The following is a 26,794-nucleotide window of genomic DNA, read 5'->3' on the forward strand; positions in this document are numbered from 1 at the left end:
ATGCTTTTTCTGTTTTCAGTCAGTGTTCTGCTCACCCCAACAGGATGCTGCGCTGTGCCCTGATGAATAGACAGCTGTACCCTGGGGCTCACTGATTGAATATGATTGCTCTGATTGCTGACTCCTTGCTTAGCTGCATGATTCCAGTAGCTTAATGTAATTGAATTGGGAGCTGGAGCTGCTTTGCCCCTTAAGTTCTCCATTCCTGGTGTTTAGTACTAATTATCTGTTAGGGTAAAAGCAGTCTGACAATAGTCCTTCATTTAAAGTGAGTGTATAACAAACACAGGTTCCAGTGGTATAAACTTAATAGTGTCTTTTTTGTGTGTGCTTAGGGACCTGAAAATATTTAATTTCCCTTTAAAACTTTCTCAGTCAGTAGTTCCAATAAATAAAAAAAAAAAAAAACTGAGAAACAGAGTCTTTGCAGTAGGGTTTGTTGGTAGCTTTCATATTTGGTAGAAGGTGTCACTGGAAGTCAAATACATTGTGCCGCACTTGGTGTAGGTATAAAAATACTAAAATCATTTAAGAACCTGACTTCTGTCATTGCAACAGGATGCAGCTGTATTTGAGCCTTTTTTCTATTTTAATAAAATTAAACCTTTCTGACTTTAAACTTTTTTTTTTTCCTGTCAACTTATTTGTACTGAATGTTCAGTTTAACACTAACCTGTCAAAGGGAGGACGCTAGTTTTACTTCCTCTGATTTTGCGGTGAAGACCCGATGACTGCATTAACAGAATAAAATCTATTTCTATTTCATCTGAGATCATCAGGCATGTTAGCTTATCCTCTCTTTAGGTGAGGTGTCCTGGACATCCAGAGTGGGAGATTTGTCAGATTCCAAATTAATGTCTAGAAGTGCTGTATTATTAACCAAACTACTTTCTTTCACATTCTTTTGTTCACATATTGGAAATATTTTGAAGTTACACAAAATATATGCAATACTATTGCTGCCCACCTTTGAAAGAGAATTATGTTATATTTGTCCACTGGAGACCTGGATCTCAGAAGATATTTCTGTTTTGTTTTCTTCTAAGTTGGGAACTTGTAACTGTTATGCGAAGTCAATGCAATTACTGATTTGGTTTTGGGGGATAACATGGCTAATATTTGTAAGCCATCAAGGGGATCTTTTGCTGGGGGCTCTGTAGTGAGCTACTGGGGATGTGAAATGCAAACTTACCAGTTTGAATTACCAATACTTTTTTTTTTTTTTACTTTAAAGCCCATTTCCAGACCTGAAGGAGAAAAAAGTGAAATAGCAGAAAATAACATGGCTTTCAAAATTCCTTTACACATGATAAAGAAACACCAAAACCACCACAGACTTCTTTGCAAGCCACCTTTGGTGCTTCTGCTGTTAAACTGAAAACAATCTCTCGTATTCTTGTGATTGCTGCTGCTATCAGTCTACTGCGTAGAAGCTATATGGAAGAATGTTGTCATAGGAAAGAACCACATCCATGTGTTTAGAGGATAAGAGTGAGGTGGAAGAAGGTGTGTACAGCACCAAGTAGACTGCTGTTGTCCGCAGACATGAATTACAGGATTCTCTGGTCAGATAAGCATGGAAATTTGGTCAAGGAGATGCTGACACATTTTATTAGCTTGAAACATCTAATTCTGGCTTTCTCCTGGCTGACTTCTGCAGTTTAGCACTGGCAATAAACTACCCGACCTGCATTTCATTGTGAAAGAGTCTGGTCAGAACCCTGTAATAAGATGCAGAGTTTAGGCTAATGAGCTGTATAGAACAGATAAAATAAATCCAGCTTTTAGGGTCATTTGACAATGGGATTATTGTTACTCGTGAAAATGGAGCTTTGGATGAGAAATAGGATTCTTGTTATTTATTGTCACTTACTATTTCAGGCTTTAAAAAAATCATTTTAATGAGAAGTTTTAGGAGATGGGAAGAGCTGTATGATTAGCATAGGCTACATAGAGTCAGTTATTTTATTTTTCTTACAGTGATTATGGCTAGAAGTCATGCACTTCATTGCATATCTAAATTGAGCTGTTCACAAGGCCAGACCATTGTTCTGCGTTCCAATGCACTGTCACCATCTTTACATTTTCGACTGCACTCGTCCTCCCTGCAAAAATGCATGTGCAAATGCTTCTCTCAATTCATTAAATCTGGCAGGCTTTTTTTTAATTCTCACCACTCACATTCGGCAGCCCCCTTCCCTCTCCCTCTCCTCCCTGCTAGTGAGTAAGTTCTCAACGGGCAGAGAGGGATATTCAGCCTGATGGGAGGATGAGTGATAGTCTCAGGTGGGGATGGAGGTATGGTAACTGGCTTCAGACAAGATTTAACATGATCATGGAACCACAGGCGTGGAAGAGCCTCTTCTAGTCCATTTCCTGCCCCAAGGCAGTATCAGTGAAATTTATGTCATCCGTGGCAAGTGGTTGTGCAGTTGATTATTGATTGTTTCTGCACTAGTCTAGTATCTTATACTTGCCTGTATTGAGGAGTGCTCTTATTTTTTCCAGACCTCCAGCTTCACACAGTTACGTCAAATTCTAGACTCGTCTTCTAGCTTGCTTCTTGTCCAGCTAAGCAAAATAACTTCTGAATTTACATTCAGGTGTTCTACCCTCGTATATAGGTCACTATGGGAGATGTGGCATTTCCAATTTTGTTCCTAATCTATAATGCTCGCACTTGACCATGTTGCTGCTTTCTGAAAAGTGAATGTTTTATTTGAGTATAAAGCTAATTTTGTTGACAGGCTGGCTATCAAATCACTCAGCAAAGAGTTCCTATTGCGGTGAATGGAAGTCTGTCATACAGTCTCTGCGTAGACAACAAAATGAGCCAGATAGTGACCAAAACTGTGAGGATTAAACAAATTCAGTTGGAGCAAGACAGTGGAAAGAGTCTCCATGATGACACAAGGAGCCAGACTCTCGTTGACTTGAATAGGGCTGGTAAGCTTGGATTATTTTCCTATTTTTCTCTTCCTTTCTGTATAAGATGAGTCTTTAAAGGTAAGTGGGTGACAGGGAACAGGAGAAAACTGAAACCAGCCTACTGTCTCTCTCCTTGAAAATAAAAATCATCAAAATTACCAAGACACTTGAATAGAGGAATACTTGGATTTTTTAATGGCCGGTGGATGTATCCCATTGCTGTTGGTTGATGGCAATTGACAATAGCAAGTTAGAAATCTGTTGGCTGCAGTTTGCTCAAAAATATATATGTCAGTCACAGAGAAGTCGCTTAGCTATGTAAGCTCTTGCCACTGTATGCCTCGTTGTTAAAACTAAAAAAAAAATAAAAAATCCCAGACCTAGTGAAACAAGTTTGTGTATGCAAGGAGCAGCTGTTGGAATTTGTCAGTGCATGAGTCAGGCATTTCTTTTAGTCATTAGCTTTGAAAAAATGTAGATTTTTCTCTTTAAACTTTGAAATTGTAAACAGAATGAACCACATTAGCACACCACATGGGCAGCAACCTGGATGGCCTAGCCTGACTGGGACACAGTGCTCCAGTGTCCATTGAAGTTAAGGGCTGTGGCTGCTCATATTCTTTGAAAGCTGGATCCTGAAGCTAAAAACTAGACTGCATCTGTTTACAGTTCTGGCTGTTCCGAAATTAGTTTAAAATGAATAAATTTGAATCTGGAATCGAATTGGCTTTAAATGGGAGTTCTTCTGAAGAAAGGTGGAAGAGGAATGTGAGTGTGTCCTTCTGATCTGCGTGCCATCAAAGGGTGGAGGATTGTCTGCAGTTTATCTGTTCCTTAAAAAGAAAATAGAAGGAAAAGTTTTTACAGCAATCTGCAGCTAGGCCCATAGTGACAGTTACTAAATAATACATGGGGGTTTATTTTTTTCAAAAAAAGCCCAAGTGCTTTCATGTGTTTAGCCAGTTGCACTCTGATATGCTGAGATCAAAAGCTATTGTTGAAAATCTCCTGTCTCTTTCCCTGATAGGAGTCGGCCTCATGGAGGTTGTCATGGAGCCTGATATGTGCTGTGGGGAAGAAGCAGCTGCAGCAGTCAGAGAGCTTCAGCTCATTCTTCAAACACTTGGGAGCAGCCAGGCAGTCATGGCAGGTACAGAAGGGGGAAGGGCATGTTCCGCTGTCAACAGTGATTCTCTGCATTTGCAGGAGTTTTGCAGTTCTGGTTATTTTGCTCTGTGGTGCTTATAACGCCATAGCCTTTTCTAGCTGTTGTTTTTACAGTCCTCAGAGCCTTTCCTAATGTCTGCTGTGCTTCAGGTGTCCTTACGGGCCTGCCTTCCTCTGCAGAGATTTGCAGCGCTAGATTTTATATTGCCTCCCACAATAATTTTACAGGATAAACCTAGGCAGGAAGGAGTGTCCCCAGGGTTCTTGTGGTGTTTCTCTCTGTCTGTCCTCGTCTTGCTTGCCCCACAGTGCTGCAGCACAGAAGATCTGTAGTAAGGATTAGTTGTAGAATATGGAAGTTATGGAACAAAGCAGTGGGAGCATGGACTGTCTTCGAAGCTGTGTGTCAGGTCTTAGCTAGTCATAAAATCGGTGTAGGCAGTAAATTTGTGCTGGTGTCAAGTATGAGATGGAGTAAACGACAGTGCATTGCAGACATGGGTGCTGGGATTAATTTACAAACCAATGAGACTGCAGCTTTTACCCTGCTTGATCATTTCACACACTCACTCTGTCTCATTTCCCTCTAGCATTATGTTCACTAGGGCTCAATTTCTCTTCCCACCAGGGAGATCACTGCTGGTGTGAGAAGGTGTGCCAGAATGTTGTGGTGGTTCGTGCTGTGCAGCAGGCTTGCAGATCCCAGTCTCAGGTGTTAGAGGCCGAGGTCTCTAGGCAGCACGTGACATTTGTCTTCATGCATCTCTCTGATCTTTGGGTTCCTCTCCCACCTCCAGGATCTCTCTAGCCAAGATCACTACTGTCTTTCTGATACCACTTCCTCTTTCGGGAACCCTTGCTTTTGACACCAGCTCTTCTTTCCGGGACCCTAAGGCCCCAGTTTTCCCAATAGTTGATGTGCAGAAGCACAGTGTGTGATTAGCCTTCTAACTGATGATTCTGTCTCATGTTTCTCTATTAATTGGAGGATTTAGGTCATGCCATTTTTGCTGAGGCCTGATGCTACCAAAATTTACAACCAGCCCATGGTTACAGCTAGCGAATAGCAGACTTATTGAGAGTTTAAAAGTACAGTTTTGGGCATTCATCCCCTCCATGCATACACCCAGTTATGAGCTACCTCTTAGTGTTCGCAATGTAAGCTATGTTTTTGCCTGTGACAGTTGGTCTCACTGTTCTGGCAACAAATTCAGTCCATGGTATAGGTGGATGAATCTCCTAGAGATCTGAGTCAGAGTGGTCCATGTATCATCCAATAAATGGGATCCAATTAATGTTGGCTAGTGATGCAGATGTAATTTAATGTAGGGGGAAGTAATTGCTAGGCATTATCTGTGTCTCTGAATCATTTCTCACACTAGTGTTACTTGTGTCAAATGGGGCACAGTTGCTAATATTAAGCAGCCAGTTTGCGTGCTTCTTCAGAGGCCTTTGTGGACATACTTACATGCTGCCATTTATCACTGCTGAATTTGACCCTAAGATTGCCATTGGAATTGCACTATGATATCTTTTATTGCAGTGAGATTTCTGACTTCAGAGGAGAATTCCAGTGTTGGGAATGTTTTTCCTCCAGTAGAGTTGGCTTTGAAAGTGTTTGGATTTTATTTTTTTAAATGTGGTGGTTTTAGAAGCTTTCTACTGTGGTTTTCCCTCATCATAGTTACTTTCTTTCAAATAAGGGCTTTATATTCTTGTATTTTACCATCATTCTACTCGTGTGTTAAGTGGAGACAAGTGCCCAGTTTTATCAGGTGTTATTTCATTAACAACAAGCAGATGAAAAGATGATTTCATTGCAAAATGAAAGGAAAAGAAGCTAGGCCTAATGTGGGCTTAAAGGAAAAAAGGTTTTTTAAGACCGTCTGGGGCCTGGCTCTCCTTTCACTTACGCCTGATTAACTTCATTGTCTTGTCACATGGACACCTACATCCAAGCAGAAGCAGGTCATGTCTCAAAATGAAGCAAGGGCAGGACAAGACTATGCCTCTTTTGGAACAATGCTCATTTCATCCCAAAGAGGCAGCACATGCAAAGCACTTTTCTTGAAAGAGATGTTGGGTCATTCCAGCACCTTTGTCCTTCATTTGCATGTCTGGCAAGACTCTATGAAGACAGAGGAAATTGGTGCGCTATCATCCAGCTTACTTTCACAAAGTGCACCAAGACCTCTCTAGTCAATTTACATCTATTGACCAGAATGGATGCTGAAGCAGTAGATGTCTTCACAGGTTTAACTCTGAGCTATTTTGCGCTCTCTTTAATAATGCTACAGTATCTAAAAAGTAGGTGTTTATTTCTTTTTATCTGTATTTGAAATTTAAAAAAAAAAAAAAAACAACAAAAAACCACGAAAAAGCAAACAGGAAGGCTACAGATGTTCACTGTGCAATATGGGAAAAACAATGTTTCTTTTAAGTACAACGTCTCCTGTTTGTTTATTCCCACCAGTTGAATAGCTGTGGCAAGCCTTTTCCTCTCAGAAGGGATGTCTTCAGAGGGACAAAACTTAGAAAGATACGAGTTACTTGTGGTTGAGTCATTAAAGATCTCTAAAGACATTATTCCATTGGACTAAAAGTGCAGGATGCTTTTTTATGTATAACTTTGTATTCAGTTTCAATTTTTGGCAGCCAGGGAAATTTGGGGCAGGGGGCAGATTGCAGTTTCCTGAAGGAGAGGAAGAAAATTACAAAAAAAATCCACTACTTCTCACATTTTGTCCCTGAGCTGTAAATTTCCAAGAACACCTTAGTAAATCTGTTCAACATAACTGTAAGTTCTTGTGTTCTATGCTAGGGTAGTATATATCCATCAAATTGTAATTCCAAAAGGTATTTTTATGCTGTTTTTAGAGGAATGGAAGCTCACAATCCACCACTTTAAATTGCTTATGTAATTCTGCCCTTTATTTAAGACCTGTGAATCAGAAGCTTTTTTCACTATATAGCTTAGAGGATCTGTGCTGCACTGCACCATGTAGTTTCCTCTGAGAGGAATTATGAGCAGCGATTTTTTAAAAAAGGTAGTATTCTCAGAAAATTTTGAATGATTGGAGGCAGAGTCTTCAGATGGAATCACAAACAGAATGCTATGATGAGGTAGTTGTTTCTCCTTTCTGCACATATGGAAGTCTGCTATTAATGCTCTACATAAAACATGCAGTTCGTTAATGCATTACAAGGTTTTCAGACTATTCTGTTGATGAAGCCTCCTTTTTCAGAGGGTCAGCTGAGAGTGGATGCCAACGTTTCTGTGCATCACCCTGGAGAGCCTTATGGCGTGAGGACTGAAGTGAAGAATATCAATAGTGTACGGTTCCTGGCAAAAGCAGTAGGTAAATGGTGGTTGCTTCATTACAGGAGCATTGTAGATACTTTATGTGGTATGAAATGAAATATGTCAGACTCCTGAGTGCAGTAATTGGCCTTAAATGCCCTAAGTAGTTTAATCTGGGCGTCCTATCCACGCACCTTGCCCATGGGTCTGGAAGTCCCATTTAAGCTCAGGCTGAGGCCTGTATTGTAGTCTTGTTCCCAGTCCTCTCTCTGGACTTACCTCCTGCTGCTTCTGACTGAACTCCCTGGATGGGACCCTAGATCCAACTCAACCCCTCACCTTGACTTGAGAGAGTCCGTGGAGCCTGTTAATAGCACATGCTTCTCCCCATGCTGTTCCGACCAGTGGGACTGCACCGGGCAGTGAGGGCACTGCGTGTGCTGTGGTTTCCCTCAGCTCCTGGCTTGTCCCTGCTTTGTGGAGCAGCCCCACTCTTGCTGCTCCCTGACAGAATAAATCTTAGTATGGGGTACTATAGGCATAGCAGCCGTGGTGTTCTGCATTTTTCTTGTAGACGTAACCCTCTGCCTGCAAGAAGAATAAAGCAGATGATTCAGTGCTGAGCGTGTTTAGTACTGAAATATGTTAGCAGTAGCTGTGTCCTCCAGTGTAGATGATTGCTTTCCACTGAGTGCGGTAGGTGGTGTGTGCGAGGTTCAGATGCAGCTTGGATGTGAGTGAGAAGGGATGATTATTACATCTTTGAAAGAGAACTCACCTGGGTGATAGGAAGGTCACTAGGAATGTATGGCTTGGCTGCAGTGCCTGGGAGAAAATGTTTTCTATTTAAAGGGAATGAAAGAAGATGAGGAAAACACTCAAAGAAAGAAGCAGTGCTGGGAAGAGAGACAGTGATGGATAATTCTGCCTGTAACTGCTGCTGTTTATTTCATTAAGGTTAAACAACAAACTATTTCCAGTATTGCATAGCAGTGAAAAATGAAATAGTGGAGTGTACAAAAGCTAATAGTGCAGTATAACGAGCTTATTCTGTTTTCTTTTGTTTCTGTCAGACTATGAAATACAGAGGCAAATTGAAGAACTCGAAAATGGAGGAACCATTCTGAATGAAACAAGAGCCTTTGATTCCAAGCTCGGGTGAGTTTTTATTTTGAAGGAACATCAGGAGTAGCAGCTTTAGTGTGCCAGGGATACCTAGTGACATGACCAGGAGAGGTAACGTATTGCTCAACTTCTGTCTTCTAAAGCTAATGTTCGCAAGCGTAGTCTCCTCACAGGTAGTAATTTATTCTTGAAGTCGAGGCTTTTTCACAACAGATTGCATGCTGCATGAAGCAGTGTCTGTGTGAAAATGACACCCTCTTACATACACATGCTCTTTGAAGCGGCCTTAAGAAGCTCTCTTGATCTTCATGAGGCAAAGTTTTTGTTTTGTGTTTTTGCCATAGAGCTAATTCTGTCGTGTACCACTTGCCACATCTTACTTGTTTCGTTTTTTGGTTTTAGGTGCACTGTGCCAATGAGAGACAAAGAAGGAAAACAGGATTATCGGTATTTTATTTTATTTCTTAACAAAGTTAACATATCAAGAACTAAGAATTTATTTCATTCCTTAAGTGTAGTCAGTGTAATGTGCATATAAAGTTAGTAGCATAGCGAATATGTATTGGAAGTTTACTTTCCAGTGGAAGGGGAAGAGACCTATCAAAATCAGTGCTAGTCTGAGCAGTTCACATCTAGAACTGTGTCTCATCTCTGCTAAAACCCATAGACCTTTCCCAAAAACTAAGCTGGAGTACCTTAGCTCAAAGTGGATAAGTTGAAGGTTTACTTTGTGACCAGTACACATGTCTTCTTAAGAATGCCAGACATAAAACATAAGAATGTTCTGAGCTAAGCACCACTCCCGCTTTGAGAAAATACTGAGGGAAATGATTTTTCAGTAGCAGGCCCTGCCTCTCCATACTTCAGTGCTGTGATCATAGATCACAATGGCTGTTTGAAAATCATAGCTACTATTGAAAGATGTCAGCCTTCATAGGCAGGTTTCTACCTTAAGATCTTTGTAGACCTAATGAAGATGTTACCTTGCTAAGTACTTCCTGCCTTCCACCAGTGTGAGATGACAGCCACCAAACCATAAACAGCCAGCCAAGGATTTAGCCAGAGAACGAGGGGACAAGGCATGGGTCTTGCTGGGAAGCAGTGCTGCTGGGAACAAGTGCTGGTGCAACGCTGCAAAGCAGCAGCACAGCTGCTTAGTGCCCTAGCATGGGAGATAATCACGGTGGTGTCTGGATGGGATGGGGAAGGGCGATGCAGCTCAGCGATTGCTGATTGCTCTGGGCAGCCCTTCTGCTCTGTGCCTGCCTGCCTTCTCCCCTGGTTAAGGCCATCTTAGTGCTGATCCTCCCAGTAGTTCCTTAGCTTTGCATCCCAGAGACAGTCTTCCTGTTAGTTCCAGAGCTCACTTCTCAGCTGGAGAATTATAGTTCTGCAGGAGAACTTTCAGAGCCTCTTAGCTTTGCATATCTGTGTTTCTGTTAGGTCTACATATATTCTACCACTGATCTTACTACTGCAGAGCAAGGATTTTGAAAACATGTCACAAACTTTAAATCTGCTTTTTAAGTTATTGTTTGTAGAAATGCAGCACAAAAGGCAGTGATCCTTTTGTGATTTCCTTATTGTGGTAGGGGCTGACATGGGGCTTATTTAACAAGACTAAGTCGAACAAATGCAAAAGAAAACCGATGAAAACCTAGGCAAAACTGGTGAGTCTGAGATATTTCAAATAAAGACCAGAAAGATTATTACTAAGATTATGATCAGTATTAAACTTTTTCAGATTTTCCTAACTTACTGCTGCATGTTATACATTAAACTTAAAATCTATGTTTAGGCAGATTTCAAATAGAAATTATTATAGTAAATGTAGAGAGTGCCTAATGTCCTTTATTCTGATATTTTTGAACCCCTCATTTGATCATGTAAGAGTGAGGTTTCTGCTTCAATCGCAGTTATTCGATTGGTTTGAATTGGCCTTCTTTTTAAGGGAGCCTTTTGTTCTGTGATGGCATCCTGCTGAGCACAGTAACTTTGCTCTTAGCACAGCATGAGATTTCATCAAGATTTTTGAAGTTAGTCTAGAAAAGGTTACAGCCTGCCCAGATCAGTGTCAATGTGGGTTTTTCCCTGCCATTCCACTCTGGTTTTTATCCAGATCCACAATTCATGCTTCATCAAAAAAAAAGTGTGATTTTTATTTTTTTTTGTTATTATTTTGAGTGCAGAAGTGTTAATTGCCCCTTTTCTATCATTGACTCCTTGACAATCAGTGCAAAAGAAAGAAGATGGAGGTTTTGCAGCAGTTCAGGGACTGATCTCTTACTACTTAACAGTGGTATACCAAGTCATGAATTTTTGATACGTTGTTTAGTTGAAACCGTAATAAAACTTCCAGATAAGTATAAAGTCGTGATATAAATTTTATTCCTTGTTGTTTAGCTTCTGACTGAAAATAATTATAAAAGGAGTTTTTCTTCATTTTTACTAGGTTTATGCCAGAGCCAAACCTTCCTCCATTGATTCTGTATGATGCAAAATCTTTGCCAGCTAATATGAACCATCAGCAAGTGGTAAATATTGATTGGATTCATGAGAGACTTCCTGACCTCCCCAGTGTGAAGAGAGCAAAGCTTGTTGAACGGTATGGGATTCTTCCTGAACACAGCTTCACCTTATTGGTAGGTCTATTGATCAGGTGATAAAATAAGCCTAGAAACTTTGAAGTTGCACAGTTTTTGAAAAGATTTACAAATGTCATATTAACCAGCTGTCAGTTCTCATGGATGTTTTTTAGTTGGAAATATGTCCAATGCATACTTTATACCTTGGAGCCATATTCATAGAATGGTGGGGAAAAGAAACTATACACAGTGTGCCTAGAAGTGTTTCTCATGCAAGGTGCAGTCAAATAACTGTTATTTAATATTGATCTACACATGGATGCACCCGTGACTGACTGCAACAAAGGTACAACTTCCTGCTGACAAATCCTTGTTGGCAAGTGCCTGCTCTTCTTATCTTTGGGTATGGTGCAAGGCTGGGTACGTTGTCAGTATTTAGCAAACTAATAGACATGTTTTCCTGACTCCAGAAGCAAAACCCAAAGTTTAAATCTTTCAGCTTAACGTGCCTGTTGATCCGGCTTCCACGTTCTTTTGAGAAAAAAACAGACTTATTCTTAAGTAAATACACAAAACAGCTCTACAACATCAACTTTGACCTCACAATGCAATGTACCAGAGATAGGTTCAGGAGAGGGGATGAGAAAGAAAAGGATGTGGCAAATATGGATATAAATAAGGAAGTGATAGAAAAATCTCATGACTTCCAAAATTATTCTGAAGGACTTTGAGTTTAAATACATCATCTTCGTTTGCCAGTGATAACTCTATGTGGGGGTTAGTATACCCACCCAAGATGAGACATTTCACGTAGCCAGCTAAGCTAGGACAGTGTCCTGCTTTGGTTACCTCTGTGATTAGTAGAGACAGAAGGAAAAGGGCTTCTATAGAGCAAGATTCAGAGCGGAACCTTAAGTACTTTAAATTGTACTCTGGAGGAGTTCCTTTCCCTTTGACTTTAAATGGAGGGAGAGCAGTGCACCTAACTTAACTACTTAATGTCCCTCCTTCGTGTGTCTGTAATTCAATACACTTGTACAGAAGCTGGTTCTACAGAAAAAAAAAAAAAGCTGCTTTTTTCTGAAGAAGGCTATTAGGAAAACTGCTTTTGTGGTGGTGCACCATTTTGGTGAGTTGCCGATCTTTTACTGATTGATGGGCAGGTGAGTCTTAAGTCAAAGTCATGAGACTGCAGTAATAGCATAGAGAGATGTCATTGGTTCTTACCTTTCTATTTCATTATATAAGCTGCAAAATGTTATTTTGCAGTCGGTACTCCTGTCTGTGCATGCATTTTTTCACATCAACATATTTCTCACATATTAAAATAAACAGAGCTCGTAAGGGTAGGTAGGTCCTGAACCTCTTTTTCTGTCTTGTTTTTTCTTCTTCTCCCCCTCTGTGGTGGGTTGACCCTGGCCATCTGCTAACACTGCAGCTGCTTGCTCGTTCCCCTCACCAGTGCAACAGGGGAGAGAATAGGAAGAGCAAAAGCGAGCAAACTTGTGGTTCACAATAAAGACGTTTCACTAAGTGAAGGAAAGAGGAAGGGAAAAACTCAAAAGTGATGCAAATGCAGTCACTCACAACCTCCCACAAATAGACTGCTGGCCAACCAGTCTCCGATCGATGACAAAGGCTACCTCCCCCAAAATCCCCTTCCCTCAGTTTGCCTTGTTGAGCAGAATGTTATATGGCAGGGAATATCCCCTTGGACAATTTGAGTTAGCTGTCCAGGTTGTGTCCCCACTCAGCTCTGTGCTCATCCTCAGCCTGCTTGCTCTGGGGGACAGCAGGAAAAACAGAAAGTACTGCTCAGCAGCAGCCAAAACACCGGTGTGTTGTTAGCACTGCTTTAGTCACAAATCCAAAACACAGCACCCTCTTATGAAAATAAACTCCATCCCAGCCAGACCCAGTACACCCACTCCTTTCACTTGGCATCAACCCACTTCTTGGGCGTTTGAGTTTTGCTAGTATTGATGGCTTCTGCTGTCTGGTTTCTGTCGTCTCTTTCAACTAGCCCTGTGTATTTGCCTCATCAACTCCCCTTTCTTTCCACCTGTTCTCAGAAATCCACTATTGCCTTTGCTTTTTCCCTTTTAACTTTTTTTCCTTTTTGCAACGTGTGAGACAATTAATGAGCTCCAAGCTGAAATTTGGGATTCAGCTTGTAATAAGATAATGCATCCATTTGAATGCATGAAGTGAAGGCGTTCTTCATTGCAGGTCTTCTTTTATTGTGCATTAGAATGTCAGCATGTATACTCTCCATAAAAGTTGCTCGCCTGTTCACTGGGAGACTACTTAACCTTAATTCATCTGCAAACGGTACGTCCGTTGCTGCGTTAAGCTTACATCAGAAGTTGCAGAAGATTGCTGATGGGGCCAGATGCACAAATCTAATGAGCATTCTTTCAGGTTAGAGCGCCCAGGAGTGCTCATTAAATAAATGGCAGTGGTAGAGGGATGACTCTAAAACGCAAAATGGCTGTTCTGCACCAACTTGTTAGAGAAAACATCATACGCCGAAGTTACAATAAAACAATATCATACTTCAGCGTGCCAGTTAGTTTGTGAGCTTTGTTCTCCTGTACAATAGCTGCCTGGACGTCCTGCAGCATGGAGAATCCGAGACTCCTGCTTTGCCTAACTACAAGGTGTGCTGAGATGGAACAAGGGCGTTACCTGTTAATATCCTTATATCTGAGATTTCTTAAGTCTGAACTGCTACATTTTTGACAGTTTTGTACAAATTGCGAAAAAAAAAAGAAGTTTCTGATTTTCTTCATGCAGAACCCTCCTTATTCATAAAGATAGGATTCTTTGAGCCACCTAAGCTCCATGGTATTTTGGTACTCAATTTCTGCGTGCAATTTTTGCTTTGCTGCGTAAACTGGTAGGCTGGCAAATACTTTAGTAGAGAAGCATGCCTGACAACTTTGCCATTTGTGGTATTACAATATTTTTGTCTTGCTTCCTATTGAGTCAAAAAAATAAAATGTATTGGCGTAGACATTAATGTGACATTTTGTTTTCAAAAAGCATGCTAACGTCCAGGGAAGTCTAACCAAAACATAGATCAGTTGTCACAGCATAGCATTAGAAAAAAACAGTCTGATCACTTCCTTTCTCATCTGAATTCCAGGTCTTCTTGTACATTTACTGTTCCTTTGCTTACTCATATAAAAGTGGCAGTTCCGGTTGGGCTTTGGCTTGTTGCTTTGGAGGAACAATTACATTAGTGAATCCTTCGTACAGTCAAAAGTGGGATGCTGTAGAAGTTTTTGACCGTTCTGTTTATGGCATGCCGTCCTCATACACATTGATGTGCAGGTGACTTTATGCTTATTTTTAGAACTTAATTAAGTTCTAAAATTATTTAGTTCTAAAAATATTTAATTATATTATCTAAAAATAATTAACTATCAGAAGCTGAAGGAAGAATTTTGAACTTTCTTTGACTGCTCTGCTTGTCTGCTTTAATAGGCTAGATTTTCTGTTTTTTTCCCTGACAATCTTGCACGTTTTTGCAGCAGTTATTACCTCACAGTTAGTTATTGTAGGAGTTGTGATGGTGAAAATGGGAATAAGAAAACAGAAAAAAACATTTTATTTGTTAGCATTGGTGTAGTTTTCTTTGTCAATCGCTTGGGAAACATTATTGGTCTTCAAAAACTTAAGTTTGCATTGCAGACCCAATGTCCCTAAAAATTGTACCCATGGTATTTTGTAAAATAATGTTTTGAACTTCTTTTAAAAGTATCTGGAATCATTCTACCGCTATTTTTTTTGACATCTCAGTACTGTTAAATGATCATTTTAAACCATGTTTAAGAGATTGACATATTAGTATGTCAGAGTTCATGCCAGTGAGACTACAATGAGTAAGTTACAGTGTATTTGGTGTGTAATGGGAGCACCGAGTGGGTCTGGATCGCAAACATGGTGCTGCAATTCCAGATTTCTGGTTTTCCTTCTATGAAGATTAAAATACATTATTCAGAATTAAGGGAGGACAGTCAGTGTTCCTGTAAACCAGCACATTAGAGCATGCAGTGGTTATCAGCTCAGATCTATTGGAAAGGACAGGGCTGTGTCTGTTAGTAGTTAGAGTGAATTTGGCATGTTGAGCAAAACGCAGAAAAAATTGAAGTCAAGATCAAGTAGTACACTATCTAGAAATTGAAGCTAATCAAGTTATGCCTGCATTTCTCTAATATGGCAAGAAAATAAGGAAAATGTTTCATTTCTGTCAGTCATTTTGATGTTTTGATGTTCTGCCATACTCATTTCAGTCTAGCATTGCTGGATTATCCTACTCTTTGGCTACGGAAAATGACAGTCACTTCAAAATCCTAAAACGAAATGCAAAGACATTTGGGGGAATATGTCTGGGTTTATGTGCACGAGTAGTGAGTATGGGGTTCGGTACCTGGTAGCATGTGTAAGTCTGTGTCTCTGAGTATTCCTGGGCTTTTCTCCTCTTGCTGCCTGGAAATCATGGGATTAAAATGTGAAGGCTGGGGGTGTGTTTGTCCTTGATTTTCAAAGGTCCGGCAGCAGGGTCGGAGCTGTAGCTCTATCCAGGCTGTCGGTGCCCAGAAATCCGAACGTGCCCACTGCTAGAGACACGCGCTCGGGAGCCTGTACGTGCCGGAAGCGTTGCACGTGCTGCTTCTGAGCCGTGTCGCCTGCGTTCAGCCACGTGGCACCCGCAGACGTTGTGTTCCTGGGCATAATGTAGTAGCTGGGCCTACGTGAGACCTTCCGCAGCGCGTGTAAGGAAACCGGCCCTTACACGTGCTCGCTCCTCCCTACCTCAATTGGACAGGGTGTTTTTGTGGAAGGGAACCCGCTGTTTAAATAATCAGTGTTTGTTTGTGCTAATGAATCCTGAGGTGAATTAGAAAGAGTACAGTATTTAGTAATGCATCGGTTTAGTAATTCCACTTCACACACACAGAGAGTTTTTAATCAAGTTTACTGTACTTTGGTAAACATGTCCTTCCCTTACTGTTTTTTTTTAAAGCCAAATTTGTTTCTCGTAGTCTATTTTAGGCTTAGATTTTACATTATTTGATTACAAAGTAACTGCTAGTTACATTCGTAGGAACACTGGAAAAGAAGGGAATTAGGTCTGTGTGTACTAGGAGGAGTTTAGAAGGTTTACCTTGGTTCACAAAAGACTTCAGTGGCTTTCCTAAGGCTGAGAACTTGGTTTCTTTCCTCATGGTCTCAAGGTAAAGGGGATGAGTCTGATTTTTGTCACACCAGTTTTACAGCACATCAGCCATTAATCTAAGTACATTTTGTTCTGTTTCACAGAACAGAGCAGCATTCTGCAGTCTTCTCAAAAGCCATACGTCATTACCAATGAAAAATGTGGTATCTAGAGCTGTTGTAAGTTTGTATCGTGCAAGTTTTGAGGAGGAAAGTCGGAAATTCTGTATTGCTACGGTGATAAATTGCCTTTAAAAACAAAGGTGTATGATAGTGTTTTGACGGGATGTGTTTTGAGTGGAAAAGTCAGGCTTTGGTGTAGTGTGTAGCTGCACTCTTTTTGCTCAGAAGTGTTCAGAGATCTGGCTGCAGTCAGTATATGCTTGGAACATGCTTTTGCTCTGATGACAGTATACCTAGAATAGCTTCTTGGCTGTCTCTGAACTGTTACCTCTCACAACTCCTGAGAGCTGGCTCGTCCTTCTCTGCATTTATGCCACACACTGCAGAAGTCAGTGGCATGCTGGATTTGGATTCCTCCTTGAAAGGCTAGGAGCTGCCACTTAATATCTTTTCAGCCTTCAGTAGACCTAATGAGTTCTGTGCTACAGTTAAAGATCCATCAATGCCTTGATGACAAACAGCACAGCATTCAACAGACTGTGCAGTATCTGTTCTTCTAAAAACAATCTCAGATTTCACTTAGGCTATAAATTGAATCCCCTACTGTCATACCTTCTGAGCCTTTAGGGTGCTGTGGAAAAGCTTACATAGCTCCTCTGAAAAAACTAGAAAAATAAAACCTCGCTTCTTGCAGTGTGACCTTTCCATGTGATTGAAGGGTGAATGCAAGCTAAACTTATTTCTTCAATCCAAAATAAATAGAAGTGATTGCAGGATTGAGAGTGAAATATCTGTAGACAGTTTCAAGAAAAATCTCGTCTTGGTAAAAGGTGGCATGACAGCCTGTTAGATGGCAGCATTATATTTTACGTATTTAAAACACATGAGGACATGAGAAAGCTTCTCCCCAAGTGCTAATTTTAGGGAGGAGTTAAGGAAAAGAAGATCACTCCTTTATTGGAAGTTCCATTGAAACAGACAGGCTGGCAGATAAGCTATATGTACCTTATATGTACCTGTTCTAGATGTAACATTGTTTGCTGTTATGTTAATAAAATTACTCCAAAGTCTTGTGACTTTACAGTGAATTCACAAAACTGACTTTACTTTAGGACTGAGTATTGATACTCCAACAAAATTTTATAATTAAACGTGTTTGCACTCTGGTATCTTTTTCAATGCATTCAACTTCTCTTAAGCAGAATGAAGACGGATTAACAGAATTCTTTGAAGATGTGGTGAAACAGACCCAGATGAAGCCGAAGAAAGTGATCGGCTGGATTCTAAATGACCTGCTCAGTTATTTGAAACAACATTCCCTTACAGTAAAGGAAAGGTCAGGCTTCTTGATTACTATAGCGGTGAAACAAAAACGATCCTTTTCTCATGTACCATGAATGGTGTTGTGTTGCTCCAAAGCTTCTGCTGTAGCTATTATCCATGAAGTTTGTTACACTGGACCGTACTGCGTAGGCCTTGATGCTGTTGTGCTGAATGAAGCCAACCAAATACCTTGCAGAGAAGAGGACCAGGTTGTTAAGAGTAGTAATCAGAGTCTGCCTTCTCTGGAAGGTGTCAATGGCAAGGCGTAATCAGGCAATCAATACCAGAGTTGAATATAACGTATCGTGAGGAAAAATACTAGCTTGTCATGCTAAACTGTGTGATGCTTAGGCAAGCAACTGTAGGCTAGGTATATTACTCTACCTTGTTCTCTGAGGTAACTTCTGCCCTCTTTTTCCGTAGCCCAGTTCGTTCTTTTGCCCTGGCTGACCTTCTGAACCTTCTAGAAAAAAAAGAAATTTCTTCTGCAGCAGCAAAGCAGGTATTTGTGATTTTACTGGACTTTGGATCTGTGGCTGCTTACTCCATTCGCATAGCAATTTTATAATCTGTGTGTACCAGTATGTCGGTTACTTTAAAGGAGATTATTTAGAGTGTTGATTAAGGATAAATTTTATATCTGCTATATACATACAATAGACGAAAATGCCTCGTGTTTATAATTTTAGATACATCTGCATATTCAGTGTTAGAAGGGGGCACAAGCCAAAGAGTACATTTAAGCAATGTTAACTGAAGTCAGCTAAATAAATCCTGCTTCTGAATAGACTGGACACTGATCTCAGTTTCACAGTTCAAGTCAGACCTGAGTGAAAGGTCAGTGGGAGCAAATCCATGACTTGCAATTAAGCTGAGAGTATCAGTTGCTAGGTACTAAGGGGGACAGTACTGATGTTATGTTCCCAAGCATTAGCAAGTGGAAAACGATGTAACTCATGTGAATATAGTCACAAAAAGACTTCTGCTTTGGTGTACCCCTAAATCAAAAGTGGGGAGGTTTGGCCTTTCTTTTATCTTTGCTTCTTTGAGCAAAGGCTATCGTGGACCTCTCAAGGTAGTGTTGGTGGTAAAGCTAGTTTCTCCCTCTTTTTAAATCATCTTGCTTAAGACAGTCTGAAAAATTGGCTCTTGATGATTTGTGTCCAAAATTGTGAACTCCTTGTGATGGGTACGGTGACTGCTGTGTCTATAGACAAAATTTGGAAGTTTTTTATGACAGGGAATAATCCGTCATTCACCTTAAATTCTTGCTGGCTCATTTCTGTGAAATACATTGTCTTCTCAAATTAATTATTGTCCTCTAGATAGATAAGTACATTAGATGACGGCTTCTTCTCAGGTGTTCATCAGTGAAACTGTTAATGAAGATATTTAATTTGCAATGAAGGCATTTAACTTGCCGGGTCTGGTTTCATGCTTTTAACACTCTGAAATACTCAGGGCAGGTTTCCATCTTTCTAGCATATATTGATTTAATCTAAGTACAACTTTCGAATAGTACTGAAGTCAGTTCACTTTTTTTTTGCATGATTATAAGCCACGTGTACCTGTTGCAAATGTGGCTCTGTAGCCTACTTGGAGATGCTTAAACTTCCCGGTTTGTTGGTTTGTTTTTTTGAGATGCTTGTGGTTCTTAATTAAGTTGGGCTTGTCGTTGGTCTGCTTCTAGGAGTAGCCAGCTGCATATGACAGGTGTCATAAATAAGGATTTAAGTGCCTGACTTCAGGCATGTGCATTTGGAAAGTTTGGATTGGAAAAGTAAAAGCTTCAAAAAGGAGATAAAGTATTAATAGGAAAAGCGTTGGAATGCAGAGCGGCTCTGTGCCTGCGGGTTTATGGCACACCCATCGGTTTGGTTTCCACATTTGAAAGGGAAACTTCAGAACTCCAGTCTTAACTCTCTGTTTTCTTGTGGAGGTAGAGATGGGGTACTGCTGCTCTTCTATGGGAGTTTCTTGCCTTGTGCTGTATTTGTGTGCCAGCGCTTCTGGCAGGTTATGAAATGTCAAGAATTTCAGAGATGCTTTTCTTGTTTAATTACCTACTCCTTGCAATGTGCATGTTGTCCCCGGTGTTCTGAAATTGGACACAGAGAAATAACAGTACTGCTTGCCATCACTGAGTGATGCTATCAAACTGCAGAAACCTTGCCACATTTAGAAAAGTATTTTGGTTGCCTGGATGTCGGAAGAATAACAAATGTTTATAACAATTCTCAGCAGTAGGCAGAGATTCTGGATGGCCCGAGGGCAGAAAGGGCTATATATACACAACAGCAGATGAATTGCAGCACTTGGGGTGGGGAAGAATGAGCTGCAGTGGAAGAGAGAGATCCAGCAAGAAAAGATGGAAGGGTTCGATGGAGTGAGCGCGCAGACATGCTTACGCATCCGTGCTCGCCGCAGGAAGCTGTTAACAGCTTAAATTTTTTAAGAGTTTGTGTTCGGTCTGTGCTGTATAAGGCACTAAAACACAGGCAGATAAAGGCTGTGAGCACTGATCACACACACGGAGCATTGTGTGGCAGGATGCGAGTGCCAAGGAAAGGGCACGGTGCGCTTACATAATTACCACTTAGGTAATTACAGAGCTCACGCCCAACTTGCCATCAAGTACAGCATCCTGCTCCAGAGGTCTCCGAAGCAGTTTCAGCCTGGTGTGCCTGTGCAAATGGAGCAGCCTCCAGCTCTGCCGCTGTGCAGGGCTGCGGGGCGAGCGCGTCCTGGATCAGGGGACTTGTACAGGCACATGCTGTGGCCACCCCAGAGGTGCCGTTTGGGAGCCCACAGCAGGAGGTGCCGGTGCTGCTCACCCAGGGCCAAAAACAGTGTGGTGGGGACTGTGCCTGAGGTGGGGCCTTGGTCCGCGTTTGCAGGGCTGGCGGCAAGTACAGCTCTGGCATAAGGGGCCTGCCGGTGTGTTCCGGCGTTGTGGGAGGAGGCTGGTTCCTGGGCCAGGGAAGCAGAAACTGGCCCCTGCTGCCAAGAGCCATGCTGGAGCATCTCTGCGTGGACACCCTTGTCACACCGTTCGTAGGGGATCTGTAGCAGGGTATGACGCAGAGCAGACCCCGGGTCTTGTTTGCTTCTGCAGTTGCATAGGTCACGCACATGGGAGTAACTTCAGCAGACCCACTTGGCACCCCTACTTTAAAGTAGGTAGCAGGAAAATGAGTACAGTACACAAACCTAAACAGAACCATCTGCTTTGACAATTACGGCTACACCATCTGGAGGACTGGACCCAGCCGGCCCCTCACTTTTGTCAGAGGCTGAGGGACAACTGCCAGACACTGAGGCTTCCATCACTGGAAAGGAGAGATGCCCACAGGACTGACTCGGGTGGTACTGCCTGCTGCTTCCCTCCCACCCTTGGCAGCAAATCACTGCGGATAGGGTTTCCAGTTGGAGCGTTCTCAGGCACAGCAGTCAGCTGGCATGTTCACCGGTTGCAAAATGTTTGATATGATGCCCGTGGCAGCCAGACGTGTAAGTCCTGATTAATTCATCTTGACCAATGGTTTGCTGCTCTGCCTGTGTAGGTAGAGACCACACAACATCATTAAAATCTAATCACACTCAGGCAAGAATCAATAGTAGAAACTACTGAGATTTCAGGAATGGAAATGAGGCCTGAGATTCTCATTTTGGCTCTGGAGACTTCATAATTTGATCCTCCTGTTCTGGTGCAGGCAGTTTGTGTAAATGAGTTGAAATCATTTTTTAAACTGCTTTCTTTAGATTCGTACTCCTTGCCAAGTGAAGAAACACATTTTTAAAAGTACATCTTTGACAGGTCTTGGCCACATCTCTTTCTGCTTTCCTATGTACCTGTAAACAAGCAAGGGCCTTGATAACATTGTTGCTCTGCTTTGAAGTGGAGAGCTTGTTACCAAATTGGAAAGTACACATGATGCAGATGTTGCAGGGAAAATCTGGTGCCTTCAAGGTTTCTAATGGGCAAGCTTTTCTCCGTGCCAGGAGATGTTTGGCATAGGAACAGCAGGGAGTCAGAGCTGGATGTCTGACTGTCAAGCTGTCCTGCCCCTGATCTAAGTCAGCCTGATGTATGAGTTGCTTCTGGGTAACTCTGCCATGGTCGGCTGCGTAGGTTTTGTTTGTAGCAGATTTTCTCCTCTTGCAGCCCATGGCATCCTGATTGAATACATACCCAGTCCTAAAAATCACATCTGCCTTTTTCCAGGAGGACAATATGGCTTATTCCAGCCCCTGATTTCTGCAGCACTTCAGACTCTCCAGGGTGTTTTGCTGTGGGCTATGCCAAGCAAAGAGGACAGAGCTCCTTTTGAGGCGTGGTGTACTGTTGTGGTGCCTCAGGAGGCCTTGAGGACAGAAAGCTTCTGCTCAGGGGAGGAGCTCAGGGAAGGAGCGGGATGTGGTTGCCTGGGGTAGCAATGGAGCACAACAAAAAAAGGCAAGTGGCTGCAGACAGGTTGAATCTCTGTATTTCTTCCTGGGGGTATTTCAGGTAACACTGGCATGTTGGTTTTCAAGTACTGCACTAGAAGGAAGATCTTGTAGAAGACATCATACACTGCACTGATTTATTTAGATACAAACATCTGAAAGCTTTACTTACAGCAGTTGTAACTCTCGCTGCTTATCAGGAGCTTTAATATTGTGATTTGCCTTTAACCCTCTTACAGGGAAAAAACAAGGTGTAGCTGCCACAATACAGCTGCATGTCGTTATACTCTGTCAAGGTTCTCCAGCAGAGTGATAAGATCCCATAAAAAGCTTTGGGGTACCGCTGGCAAACAAATCTCCTCTTGGAGGAATTGTGTCAATGCATGGTTCTTAAATACCTGTGGTGGCTACAAAATTGTTTAACTGAAAGTCTTTTGTACCAGAAAATTCTTCATGCTGAAGAAAATTGCTGGGGTGGTTAAGATACCATCCCACAAGCTTCATTTTTCCTAAGTTGTCTTGCTGCCCTGCTAATTATTTAACGTGCAGTTTGAATGCCCCTTCTCCTCTCCCCAATCCCAGCCTCTTCTTCGTCCCACAGCGCGTAGTTAATGCTGAAATTTTGACGGGACATCCATTTCCATATCGGTACGCAGCAGTGGCCCAAACATACAATTACATCTTCAGCTCAGGGTGGAGCACAAGCAGCTGTTTTAATAAGGGTTTTCTCTCTCTCCTCCCACAGCTCTGAAATAAGAGCAAAGGGAATACAGAAAATGACTCCTCAAGGAAATTGCTTTTTTATAAATGTTCTGTTCTCTCAAGTTTATTCCAGGGCAATAGCCCTGCTGCAGCGTAGGAAAACACACTGGCATTAACAAGTGATTATCCCAGAGGCCTGGGTTCGTCCAGCATTCCAGTACTCGGAGGTGATGCATCATTGGTGGGCTGGAGCTGCTGCATTCGTTCTGCTCGGCACTATTTTTCTTCTGCTTTGTCATACGTATCCTCATTACAGCTTGCTGATGAGGACTGGTAATGGGATGAGTTACCTGGGATCAGGCGTGGTACAATAGTCAGCTAATCGCCAGTTGCCAGGCAGAGCCATTGCTCATGGAAATGTGTTTTCTTGCTGCTTTCGGGCAGCTCGTGTGAATAACGTGAGACGAGCGCGAGTGCTGCCTGAGGAACAGCCTTGCAGGCGGGACGGCCTCTGCCGCAGTGCCCCCTCTCCCAGCGGGGCAGCAGCAGCTCAGTGCAGCGAGGTGGGCAGAGGCTGCGCTCAGGAAACTCCTCTGAACAGGCACCATCGCTGGTGGCAGCGGGCAGCTCCTGGTGCTACAGTAGGCTGCAGGGCACCGGTTGCGAACCATTAACCTGCACTCGTGCAGTGAGCGAAAATGCTTTGTCTCATTTCAGGATGCAGAAAAGGAGGGAGGGACATGAGCTCCTTCAGCAAGGCACAGGATTAAATCTTGGGTTTGTTCACATTTGGACAATCTGCTCTTGCTTTAACTAAACTGTGGCTTCTTGGATCAGGAACTGAAACACTGCATGTAAACAACATCGACACTTCAAGACGCTGACCTTCACCACTCCTTGTGATTTTCAGGTGCTTGCGGAATTGTGGAAGGGAGAAGGGAAGACTCCTCTTGAAATTGTTAAAGAAAAGAAACTTGAAGTGATACAGGATCAAAAAGAGCTTGAACAGATCTGCCAGGCGGTGATTGATGGACGAGAAAATGAGGTGATTATGATGGTGCTGGGAAGCCTGTGCACTATCGCAGTCTGTGGCACTAAAAAGGGGGTTGAAATGGCGGGGTTTTTTTTTCCCCTTCTCCTTTCAATTGGCATTTGAGCTCTAGAGCCAGGATAGGAGCATTAAAACTGCTGCTCAGAAAATATCGGGCTTTTCTTATTTTACTGTTTGTTTTTTTTAAATTGAAGCATACACAAAATGATCAGCAGAAGAAATTACCAGTCTGGCTAATGCGCTAAGTCATTCTGAGACATCATAAAAATTTAATGCAGGAAAGCAAAACTGTGGGGCTCTTTCCCTCTTCAGCTGTACTGCCATTAACCTGACCTGGCCACCCGGCCACAAAACTCTGTTTTTTGTCATCTGTTGTGATATTAGGGCAACACTGTTCAACTGCTCTCAAGCTGGAGACTGAAGCTACCTCCAGTAAGGCATATATTAGTTACGGAATTAGGGACTGTATCAGAGGTTGGCAAAGCAAAAACGTTACTTGCATCTGTCTCTTTGCCATGTCCCTGTCTCCCTCCACTGCCAGAGAGAGGAGTCGAGCTGGATCTCCTGCCTGACAACAGCTGTGGGGCGGGTGGGGAGGAGCCGGACCCCGCTGTGGGAGCAGCATTGGTGACTCCAGAGCTGCTGTTCTGCTGCTGGGCTGTGGCAGCAGCACAAATGCTGCAGTAGGAAAGATGGAGTTTTGGCTCTTTCCCATCTCCTTGGAAGGACGTGCAGTTGCCTCTGTGGCTCATCGGTCTAACAAGGTCTGAGCCAGGAAAAAGGGGGGAAAAAAAACCCTTGATGATGAAGGGGAGGAGTGGGAAGGGATCTTGACAGAGTCTAAAATCTGCTTTATAAAAAGCAAAATGAAAACAAGTGCTTATGTGTTCTCCGGAGTGAAAATGTAAAAGCAGAAGCGAATAGCTTACTTTTAATATAAACATTGTCTAGATACATTTGCCATTTGGAAAAAAACATTAACATCTTTTGAGAACAATACCACCCACCCCAGGTCTCACTGGGGGATGCTAACAGCTCTGCAAGAGCTTTTGATAAAGAAAATGAGCTTGCAGTAGGTCGGCGTGACCTCCATCAGACTGACTCATTTGCAGAGCCTGATAAAAGTGCTGCTGCATTTTCAGACTGGTACGGAGCACAAGTGCGGATAGAAAGAACATTAGAACTGATTGGGAAGTCCGGAAGCTGAAGGACCATAACTACACTGCCATTTCAATAATAACACTTTCTCTGAGAACGTAATTCCTCTCTGTTTTCTGCTGGTTTAGTCAAGCCAAATGCAGCCGAATGGCCTCGCTTCCCTACTTTTTCCAGGTGATCTTTCGCCAAGGCAAAAGCTGCCTTGAAGGCCTGTAATTCACTGCTTTAAATTGCTGCGAGAGCTTACCTTACCAAATGGAGTTAGCCGAGTCCTTGACAAGGAGGGAGGAAAAAAGCATGCCTTGCTTTTGGTAGGAACTTTCTTTGAAATGAACTAACTTGCAAACAGTTGCTCCAGCCAACACGGAGCACTTCACGAAGAATGCAGGGTCGGGGTGGTACTGCACTCTGTTTTTAGCAGATCAGGAGTAATGAGTCCTTTCCATATTGTGACATTACAGGGAAGGTTTTAGACTGCCAATAACTCGGATACTGTAACGAGCAGCAGTATTCGCGTTTGTGCGTGGTATTGGCACAGTGGGTGGTTCACGTGTTCGCAACCCTTCCCGTAATATCTGTAAATATGACATCCTGTTTAAATGAAGCTATCGTGTTTCGCCCAGTAACTCCGACAATGCAGGGAATGTCTTCCCTGCCACACAAACAACATGAAGGCCAGACACTTGTCTTCCAGCAGCAGCATCTCCTTTAGAAATGCCCGAAAGTTCCAGTCCTTTTTTCAGTGTCTTTACTTACCTTTAAATACGGCCCTTGGTGTTTTGCAGGTGATTGTGCATCAAGCACTAGCTGTCTGGTAGGAGGTCGCATGGCGGATCAGTTAATTAATTGCTGCGTTGCAAAGGATTCCCTTGCTTAAAGGAAATAATACGCTGTTACAAAGGCACCTATGTCTGTGCTTGAAGGCCCACACCGATATTATCACATAGGTTGTGATTCGGTGCAAATTACTTGTTACAACTGAACAGTATATTGAGTAAAAAGGTAGATCCTATTAGCAAAAAGAAGTCCACCTCATTCTCTGGCTCTTTTCCAGGAAGTCACCATTTGAATGGCAGACTGTTAAAATCCAAAAGTGTTTTCTGACTTGCTCAATACGAGGAGATCTTCCTATTAGTTGTAAGGCCTTGCTGCTGTAGAGACTTGCCGTTGTCTCATGGGAGCAGAGCAGGAGCTTATTGCAAAGCTGAAGGCAGTTTTTGTAAACAACATCTTATCCCAAAATACAGTATTCTACCACAACGGTCCAAAGGACAAAAATATTCATACTTTGGCTGTGAACGAGAGAAAATATCCAGGTTTACTGTAACAGTGGTGTGTGTTGCTTGTTTTTTTCTTTAAAGGTTATGGCGATAAAAGCAGGAAATCTAAAAGTTCTGAATAAGTTAATTGGCCTGGTACAAAGAGAGACACGAGGGCGATCCAACCCTGTTCTGGTGAAGCAACTGTTAGAGAAGAAGCTGTCAGAGTAGCCACAGGAGAAAACCACACAAGAGTCTACACGAAACATGTGCTTTGTTCAGTCTGGTTTGCTGCAAATGAACTTTGGTGCCTCCTCCTGTGTCATCAGGATTGTTGGTGATACTTCAAGCGGCATTACGTCCCAGCCTTCCCCGGATGTGTCAGCCAAAGGCAGATGAG

The 26,794-nt window shown here is 42.3% G+C and overlaps 1 protein-coding gene across 1 annotated transcript in view; it reads left to right on the forward strand.

Annotated features, from left to right (window-relative positions):
- GATB (glutamyl-tRNA amidotransferase subunit B) overlaps positions 1-26,794 on the forward strand; it is a 43,614-nt gene extending 16,820 nt beyond the window's left edge. Inside the window, exons 4-13 of the mRNA XM_086612502.1 lie at positions 2,748-2,946; positions 3,956-4,078; positions 7,341-7,454; positions 8,470-8,554; positions 8,924-8,968; positions 10,974-11,163; positions 17,655-17,788; positions 18,199-18,277; positions 23,837-23,971; positions 26,497-26,794. Of these exons, the coding sequence (XP_086468628.1) occupies positions 2,748-2,946; positions 3,956-4,078; positions 7,341-7,454; positions 8,470-8,554; positions 8,924-8,968; positions 10,974-11,163; positions 17,655-17,788; positions 18,199-18,277; positions 23,837-23,971; positions 26,497-26,625 (1,233 nt within the window). The 3' untranslated portion in view covers positions 26,626-26,794. The remainder of the gene's footprint in view (positions 1-2,747; positions 2,947-3,955; positions 4,079-7,340; positions 7,455-8,469; positions 8,555-8,923; positions 8,969-10,973; positions 11,164-17,654; positions 17,789-18,198; positions 18,278-23,836; positions 23,972-26,496) is intronic.

Source organism: Tauraco erythrolophus, chromosome 5 (genome assembly GCF_009769465.1).
Source record: "Tauraco erythrolophus isolate bTauEry1 chromosome 5, bTauEry1.pri, whole genome shotgun sequence".
In the NCBI taxonomy this organism is placed as follows: domain Eukaryota; kingdom Metazoa; phylum Chordata; class Aves; order Musophagiformes; family Musophagidae; genus Tauraco; species Tauraco erythrolophus.